The sequence below is a fragment of the Colossoma macropomum genome, unplaced genomic scaffold, assembly GCF_904425465.1.
Source record: "Colossoma macropomum unplaced genomic scaffold, Colossoma_macropomum, whole genome shotgun sequence".
In the NCBI taxonomy this organism is placed as follows: Eukaryota; Metazoa; Chordata; class Actinopteri; order Characiformes; family Serrasalmidae; genus Colossoma; species Colossoma macropomum.
The window spans coordinates 5,636,847-5,646,410 of record NW_023494802.1 but is presented as its reverse complement, the minus strand read 5'-3'; the positions used below and the strand labels follow the sequence as shown (position 1 = coordinate 5,646,410).

At 38.8% G+C, this 9,564-nt stretch overlaps 1 protein-coding gene across 3 annotated transcripts; it reads left to right on the top strand.

The window, feature by feature from the left end:
- Positions 1-966: 966 nt before the first annotated feature.
- zgc:56699 (uncharacterized protein LOC405758 homolog) lies at positions 967-5,040 on the top strand. 3 transcript variants are annotated; one of them, XM_036591774.1, is made up of 7 exons: positions 967-1,275; positions 1,780-1,885; positions 2,509-2,618; positions 3,120-3,246; positions 3,366-3,449; positions 3,577-3,640; positions 3,889-4,338. In XM_036591774.1, the coding sequence occupies exons 2-7, from the start codon at positions 1,798-1,800 to the stop codon at positions 3,968-3,970; spliced, it is 555 nt and encodes a 184-aa protein (XP_036447667.1). In that variant the 5' UTR covers positions 967-1,275; positions 1,780-1,797; the 3' UTR covers positions 3,971-4,338. The 3 variants fall into 3 exon arrangements, with proteins under 3 accessions (XP_036447667.1, XP_036447668.1, XP_036447666.1); XM_036591775.1 differs by lacking the exon at positions 967-1,275 and adding an exon at positions 4,769-5,040 and having other exon boundaries at positions 1,590-1,885; positions 3,889-3,959; XM_036591773.1 differs by lacking the exon at positions 967-1,275 and having other exon boundaries at positions 1,590-1,885.
- The last annotated feature ends 4,524 nt before the right edge of the window (positions 5,041-9,564 follow it).

Genomic DNA, 9,564 nt, shown 5'->3' with positions numbered 1-9,564 from the left:
CAAAAGAACTGCAGTCAACTCGGTGTGGGCGTGGTTTATAAGCGGAATGCAAACGGGCGTGGTTATGTCTCAAAACCACGCCCTTGTTATAGTGATGCTTGTTTCGAAACTCAAAGAAGCGATTTGATTGGATAATGTTCCTCAATCCATTTTCTGTTAAGGAATTACAACAACAAAACAAACAGTATTTAAAGTAGGCTATAATAATATAAAAAACAGGTCCAGAAGATAACTTTTGCACATAAAAAAAGCATACAGTCTTCAGTAAAGTCATCAATTTTTTAAAATTTCCACATAATTTATTCTTTGAGTGGTTTGATGTGAAATGGTTCACTGTAGAGCAATTTAACAACTTTTTTTTACAGTGGTGGTGATAGGAACCAGGGGTCTCAACACAAATATAGCCATTTTATTTACTATCCAAAATGACCAGTGAACTTATATTTGTCTTCTGAGTCTTCGTTTATAATGTTGATAGTGGTAAAATAGTGGTAAACCTGAAAAATAAGAATTCTTTGGGGGCTATTTTACCCTGCTTGTACTTGCTCCTCCACCGTGAAAATATATTTTTTTAAATATATCATCTCAAAATAATGTCTCAGGCATCTGGCAATATAATAGCTTTGTATGAGGAAACTTCTGAAGGCATTATTACATTAGACGCTTCAGATGTTTAGTTCCTATCACCACCACTGTGAACAATTCTGGCTCAGCAAGTTTTTCTAGAATAGAAAATGTTACATCAAACCACTCTTAATGACTTTGTTTACATCCTAACCATTTAAAAATCTTAGGAATTAAAGATAACCTGAAATCAAATCTATATTGTTAGCTCATGTCCCTGGTCATACTAAGCATGACTGATCATACCACACCATTTAAAAGCAAAACGTAGCTAGGTCATAAATATACACACATAGACGCAGCATTGCACGCCAATAGTCCAGCCAGGCATGTCAACGCTGGTGGACTGCGTTCAGTACCATAATAAAGCGGCAGTTTAAGAAGGTACTGTCCAAAATTATACTATTTCAAGAACACCGCACCCAGAATGTGGGATATAGGACGCAGAGAGAGCGCAGTGATCCACACTCACTTGGTGTTTACTGTTTGTATTGTGTTCATGTGGCGGTGTGGTTGGCGAAGCACAGAGAACCTGTTGTTGTGATTGGATCGGAGCCGTTTGGGATTCAGCTTGGATTTGATGCTACTTTAAAACAAATCTGACGAAACCACGGACATTTGAATCGTTAAGTTACATTCTTTAAACGGATTGTAAGTACTTTAATTGTGATATTAATGATGGAGTTGTTTGTTATCTTTTAGCCTGTTAGCTAGCTAACCAGCCCAGTTCTAGTTAATAAACCCATAGTTTATAAGTTGTCAGCTCGTCAGTTTAAACAAAAACGGGCTCTCACTTCATCAATACACTCAAAGGGCTGTGCAAACAGCACTGCAGTGACGTCATCACAGATTATTCCATTAACGGTAAAAGGATTTTTGTGACGTGGCGCAGTAATACAGAATTCAGATGTTGTGATGCGGTCGGCTTCGACCGCGGTTTAGCCAATCAGATTTTAGGGCCGGAACTATGTTTTTTTATAATCTGCGTTTTAGCCCGAGTTAGTTTGTTAAGTGTTCGTGCCGGTAGTGAAGCCCGCGAGGAAGAAAAACTCTCGAATATCAATGTAGCTTCGTGTTTCAGCGCGTTGAGGTTGCTTTCTTTTTTGATATTTGGGTGTTCACTAAAAGTTTGGTGGTCACATTTTTTCACGGTAGCTAAGAAGGCCGAGAAAAATGTCCACCATAAGATACGGTACCAGCCTCGGTCCTGCAGCAGTTACCTCTGTAGGAGAGTCTCTGCGAAATGGGGACGAAGACACAGGTAAGAGAGCTGAAGTGGGCACAGGAGAACTTTTATAAAAGTGCTGTTCAAAAAGTGCTTTAGTCTAAAACTTGTTCAGGTAGAAGCAGCTAGCTACCAAACCCAGCTCAGGTAAGCAAGATCCAGAAAGTCAAAAACAAAAAGCAAAAAACAAGAGTACATTCATCTGTCAGCATAAAAGACTAAAGAAAAAAACGATAGTCTTTTTTTTTTTGGTGGGGTCTTGGTTTAATATGAAGTGTTGAAACTCCACAGTAAGCAGCAGAAACAGTCTTGGCACAGTCCTTAACAGAACATAAAGAAATCAAGCCCAGAATATGAATTGGGAAGTAAATGTGAAGGATGATAATGGAAGTAAGTAGATTAAATATACTTGGCTAGAAGGAAAAACTATCATTTGAAAATACTGTGCAGTTTCCCTTAAAATGTCTCTTTAAATAGATGGGACTGAGCAAAAGGAACCCCACTTATTGCCAACATCCAATTTTGAAACCATTTTTGAAGAGGTTTACCTGCTCATCATTGACTGTGCATGACTTTTGTTACTACCAAGTGTACGGAAATAAGCTTTTAGTTGCCTGGAATAAAGCAGACGTTCTGTATGCTCTTTCTAACTTTTGTAGTGAAGCCAGATGATCCCAGTGATCCCAACAAGTTGCTGCAGTGCCCTTATGACAAGAATCACCAGATTCGCGCCTGCCGCTTCCCTTATCATCTTCTCAAGTGCAGAAAGGTTAGCGCCTGCTTAACTGTGGGTTTAAGTAACTCAGAATCACCAAATCAAAAAGGTTCACCCTACGTTAGCCTGGAAGTGTGCTACCTCCCAGTTTATTTGGTATCTGTTTTATGAGGTATACCTACCATACAGTTTCCGATGCCCTGACACAAAATCCACTAATATGACACCATAATGTTGATCACAGCTGTGCTAAAAATGGCCCATCCAAGTAATATCTGGTGGTATTATGTTAGTCTACTTGTAGTGATAAATGGGTTAAAAGTTGCAACACTTATGCTCTTTTTGTAATGAAACGTTCAGTTGTTTAGTTTTCAAGCACTGGAGATAGACTTTTATGAGTATACTGTGCATATTATGACACATTTGATCACCATAAAATCACATTGCCTACAAATTAGCCGGTGATTATAGGTACAAGGCAGATGTGCTTTATAAAGCAAAGAGCTGCAAGTTTTTTTTGTTTTGTTTTGTTTTTAAACAAATAAACCTTTTCAGAATCATCCCAAATTAGCGAGTGAACTGAAGACATGTCCCTTCAATGCAAAACACCTGATGCCCAAACATGAGCTGTCCCATCATATTGAAAACTGTGAGGATAGACGCTTGATCACTATTGAGGATGGTAAGATTTCTCTCGCTCCTCTCAAAATATTGTCATTATATTTTGACCACGAGCTCTGTCGATGCTACATGCGTGCAGCTTGTGTTATTTACCTCCGTCTATACAACACTGTGTTGTAGAGGCCAACATGGAGATACAGAGGAAATTTCAAGTCCCAGTCAGTACCTGGACAAACCCTGTGACTGAGGAGGACTGGGATAAAGGTCAGTGCTCTGTTCTGCGAGTGCTACAGGGTCAGTAGTCTCCCTGTGTCTGTTGTACCTGATTAAATGTGACCCATACATGCTTGCAGGTGTAACATAGATAATGGCGAATGTTTGTGTGTTGCAGAGGCTGATGACCACGCTGCTACTTTTGTGTGGGGAGTGTCAACTAATCAGCTCGTCCAAAATAAGTGAGTCAGCTTTTGTTTATGCAAATCGGCATGCCTTAGTCAAAGTAGTGTGACGCAGAGGTCGGAATTTAGTGAGATTAGAAACGGTTATTCTGTGAACATGTGTATATAATGTATAACAAGTAATGGAAGCTTATTTATTTTTTGTCTGAGTTTGAATTTTTTTTTATCATAATCTTTAGCAGTTTCAGTGGTTAAAAAATTGCTGTGCTCTACTTTGTCTTTATTTTTATTTTTTCTTTTCTCAGGCCTGAGCCAAGAACCACTAACAATTTGACCCCAGGGCTCCGTGCACCTCGAACGCTCCCGTGGAAACTCTGTGAGTTCTGAGATCAGCTTTAACCTTATTAATAAAAATCGTTAGGATGTACAGGGGCTTGTATCAACTTTAAGCTGAAGTCAGGCGTACGCTAAACGATTGTTGGTCCAATTTTACCACGATTCCCCCTTGATCAGAATCAATTGAGCACATAGATAATCTAGTAGTGTGAGAGGGAAAACTAGATAATCGAGTATTTTCAAACCTTATGACTCAAAACGTTCAGGAATCCTGTAGTGTGAGATGATTATTACCTAACAGAACAGGTGATTCTGGCAACAGAACAAATCAGAACATTTGTTTTGGACATAGCAGGTTTGGAATGCAGGCTTACAAATACCAGCACTGACATTAGGAGCAGCTAGTCTGTAACTGTACATTTGGCTGTATTATATGCTTTAAACTGTTGTAAGATTACCAAACAAGCAATTATAGTTGAATATAAACAGTTATAAACTGTTATATATTATATTATAAGTCGAATGTAAACAGTTTGGGCACCCCTGGTCTAATGTCATGTTTTGTTGATTTTACTGTTTATTTACTGAATTTAATATACTGGGGGAATAAATTTAAAGGTTAAATGTGAAGGCTACAGTCTTGTGCCCACAGCTGCAGATGGTGTTAGAATGTTTGGGTGCACTAGATGGCAGCAGTGGTCTTGACTGACTTTAGTTTAAGATGTGCAGGTTGAATGTATTGCATGCTTGTATTGTTGCCTTGCCTTGGGCAAACATGTCGAAAGCAATCAGTTTTTAATTGATGCTTGTTTATATTTTATTCATAGTATTGTCTGATCCTTTTGACAGGAAAGAAACACTCCCTGTGTATTTGTGGACTGTCTGTTCACTCATCACTGATGCGACTGAAGAATTCTTATTAGTAAAGTTTTAAATTCACCTTGCATGCCTTGTAACTTCACTTTGTGTTTGAAATGGACTTTCTTTTAACGAATGCTGGTTTTGGTGTGGCTGTTTTGTACATTTTCAAAAACTCTCTTCTTAACATATTAATCCTGTTTTGTTTTAAAACTGAACCTGTGTGGAGTCCTATATCCTCATTTTGCTGCCTGCTGCTTTGATCAGTGGTATTGTGACAACAGGCCAGAGTAAATTGTGGAAACAGTACATTTAACGATGAATCTTGCCTTAAATGAAGCTTTAAGTGTGACATCTCTGCTGTGGGGAAACACACATTTGTGACAAATGCACTACCCTTATGTTTGTGTAAGGTGGTATCAGTTTCTTATTCCAATAAACACAGGAAATTTGGCATAACATTTAGCGTCTTACTGATAATTTTGAATCTGTGCCCAGATTGTATATTTACAAAACAGGTAAAGGGGTGTGTGTGTGTGTGTGTGTGTGTGTGTGTGTGTGTGTGTGTGTGTATTTTTATTTGTATTTGTATGTATATGTATGAGTGCATATATACGAAAGATAAAACATAAGATATTGCCTTAATTTAATACAGGTCAAACAGAGTGTGTGTGTGTATACACACACACACACACACACACACACACACACACACACACACACACACACACACACACACACACACACACACACAATAAATCATTCTTAACTTTGTAAGTTGATGTAAGGAGGTTTTATTACAAGTGATATTAGATATTTTAAAATATATATTAGAAAGTTTGTATACCAGTTTGTTTATATATATATATATATATATATATATATATATATATATATATATATATATATATATATATATATATATATATATATATATATATATATATATGCACACACGCGCGCGCACACGCGCGCGCGCACACACACACACACACACACACACACACACACACACACATATATACCAGGAGTGGAGGAGAGCCTATCTGGCCCTGCTGTATTCGATATAGTTATGTGCAATATGTAAAATAATAAGGAAAAGAAGAAAAGAATTAGCATAGTTACTTTTAATGCCTTTTTGCTGCTAGTGAAATATGAAAACTACTGGTAAACTGTCTGCCAATTTATCAAACCTCAGGGACAAATTCTGGAAATATTTTAGAGTACCGTGATTTATTTCTAATATTGCCTGTTCCTCCTAGTCACACTGCTATGTTTAAATCCTGGTTGTATAGTGTGGTGTTTTTGGCTTGAATGCAATCTAACTTCTCCGTGCTCTGCCTGTAACTGTGTTTTGTTTCTGTAGTAGTAAAAGTTGCTAGGTTTAATAAGCTTTACAGAACGTTGACACTCATTAAACCTAATGAGAAATTGTAGCACACAATGCAGTTATGGTCAAAATGTGGAAATACAGATTTAATTTCAAATTCATTGTTGGTATAGATCAGGCCACCATTGCCATGGCAACTTGAGCTGCACATCCTAGCTGCTCCAGGGCAAGTTCAGTATATGATTTCAGATCATAAACAGCTCTTGGTGAGCTTCTGACCAATCACTGACAGTCTTCTGATGGAGGTGCACTTCTCTGGTCTTTTTCAGGTCATTTTTTGTAATGTTTGTGGTGTGAAAATATAGCTTTTCAGTGGAGTAAACAAATGATACTACCTGGTTATCGAGAATATAAAGCAAATATCATTCCAGTAAGCGGTAGCACGGTGGCAAGGGCAAGAGTGTTGCTTTTGACCAAAAGTAAATCTTGTATTTTCTCCATATTATGTAGTATAATTTCTAGCAGCCCAGGGATTAGTCCTAGTTTTAGTGTGTAATCCTGGGTTAACAGAGAATGATGTAAACTGTAGTCATGAAACGAGTAAGTTAGTTAATGTGGCTGCATTTGTTAGGGAACCATGTTGACCTCTCTTCTTGAGACAGGCCGGTGGTGGTGGTGGTGTGTTTGTTTGTTTAAAATCCTCCCTAATCGAATTGCCTTTAGTTGATCTACGTGAAAATAAGTTATCACATCCTCTACAGAGAACACACTTGGACCAAAACTGGAAGAAACGACGTTTTAACTGATTTACAACAACAAAAACCATTCTTGAACGTTTTTTTCACCAGTGTTCTGTACAGCTTATCCAACCTAACACCCGTTTCTATAAAGGGACGCCCATGTGGGTGGAGCATAGACAGGTCAATTGTTCTCAGAGGCAGGGAGATTTCTGCAAGACCTCTTCAATCCCCCCCAAATTTTGAGTAATAAATCGATGCAACCGGACTTGTCTCTGGTCATAGTGCACGTTATTGTACCGATTACTGCTCTGAGCACACTGAGCCGTGCAGCTGGCTCAAAGAATGCAGCGTAGGTTGGTAGCTTGGAGGAGGCAGAAGGGAGAAAATGGCTCCAGTTTATTTTGTTCTGGAACAGAACTGGCAGTATACTTTAAACAAGTATATAAAAAGTACAAATTTGGCCAAAAGGACGTTGTGGTTTTAGTTTGTACAGTGTGGTTGCGCGCTGCTTGCTTGACAGAAGTTACAATACATCTAAAAATGCTTTTCTGAGCAAATCATAGATATAAATCAGTACATATAAATCATCCCAACTGCGTGTTTGATTACAAAGAAAGTATGATGGCTGCTAACTCACTCACCATAGCAGAATTCATGCTAGATTCAGTAGCAACACAATGTTTGGTTTAACAGTTCTTCTTATGGAAATGCTCTTTTTTAGATCTTGTTATCTCCTCTTTCATCTTTGGTTTGAGAGATGAGTAACAATTCACTCTTTCCACCAAACTTGTGAAATTGGGCAAGTTTTTAGATTTACAGATCTGCTGTGGCATATTGTGAAGTTTTTCAGAGGCATCCCAGGAATAGTTACAGTCTCTAGACTAGGGATGTCAAACTCAACCACTAAAGGGGCCATATTAAAAATCTCATCAAATCTGTGGGCCAGAGAAAAAAATGTTTTTTATTTCATTTTTAATTAATGTTGTGCTATTACCTGAACTGGCCATTATTTATTTAAAAAAAAAAACGCAAAAACCTTAGCAATAAAATATAGGCACTAGTAGTAAACCTTGAAATATAATGTGAATACCTAAAATATTCAAAATTAAATGTCCCCAGGAGCTCAGTCTTTTAAACCTGCCCATTTGCTTGAATTAGACAATCGGACATCCTTTCTTTGCTGCATGTTCATTATTTCTTGGGCTCAATTTCTGCGTGTCTAGTGATATGTCAGGTGTGGAATTGCATAGATGTGTATAGAATTGAGGTGTCCCATAGATTGTTGTTGGGGTAGGAGAGTCAAGGCCTACATTACGTTGCAGTGCATGCTGGGGACTGTAGTGCAGTGCATTGTAAAACGAGCTAAAATAAAATACTTTTGCAGGCCAGATAGGATTGTGTCCCGCAGGCCTTGTGTTTGACACATGGGCTCTAGGCTATGAAGGACCAGCTGGGTGAACCAGCTTACTATAGGGCCACCCGGAGGCAGACCAGTGCTGCATCTCTAGTGAGTTAAGACAGACCATACCAAAGACAGAAGCTCGCTGATTGTGGGTGAAGCTGGCTAAAGCTTTCCATGAATTTGTATATGAGCTTCTTTTTTCCCTAGTGGTCAGCATAACGTAATAGCTTTATTTTCAGACACCCTCCAGAATTTTGATTTTGAGAGATTCAGGAGGTCCAAGAGGTTAATTAGGAAGCCCTGGACCCCCCATGACCCCTGTGTTTCACACCTTGTTTTTCTATGGCAAAATGTTCATTCATAGCTACTGTGCTTGTATGATTGCAAACTGTATGTTTCAAAGTTTCAGCTTGAAGTGATTTTTAATCTGTTCTCTAAAATTTTCCTATATTGAAGTGAATGGGGATTCAGAATGTTTTTAAAGCAAGCTTCAGATGTGTAGATTTGCACCTTCTTTCCCCATAGGTGCACTTTGTAGCTTTACAGTTGCTGACTGTAGCCCATCTGTTGCCTCACATTTGTTCACGCCTTTACCCTGTCCATTACTGGAAAGGGACCACCTTAGGACCTTAAGTGCCACATGTGATACTGATATGGATGAAGGACTGAAGAATCAATAACAATCTGCTTGGAAAAAAATTAGGTGTAGAGTCTAATTATGCCTGCAAGGTGGAGCAACAGGGCCAGTGTTTCTAATAAAGTGGCCTCTTTATTTCTCACCCAATCTAATGTAATAAAAGTGATGTCTCTTCTCCCTGCATGAGGAGCAATGTGAGAATTTTCTGTTCCACTTTTACTGTCACACTGGCTGACTTAGGCCACTGCAATGGTGGGCCTCTGTAAACCCCACATCACTGTCAATATGAATTGAGTATGAGTTAGTGTGGCACAGCCACAGGTCAGCCCCCTTCGCCTCGTCTTTCCTGCCTCATTTAACCCGCGCGGACAGCTGGCCGCACCAGCTGGCCCCTACTGGCTGTGCTGACAACAGATTTGTGCAAGTGTATATGAGTCTCAGCAACATTTACCATTTCTTTGAGTGCGCTGCTGCTACTGAGCAGATTTTCAGTCCAAGAACATTTGCAAACTTGTTTGAATTCACTTTTCTTTACAAATACATCTATTTTACATATGAGTGGGAGTCTAGTGGGGGAGATGTATAGATGCTTCTGAATCCTTGCCTTCAGCTTCTTTACAGTCAAGTAGCTAATGACTTCCAAAAGGACAGTTCGTTATGTTGGGCATTTATGTAATC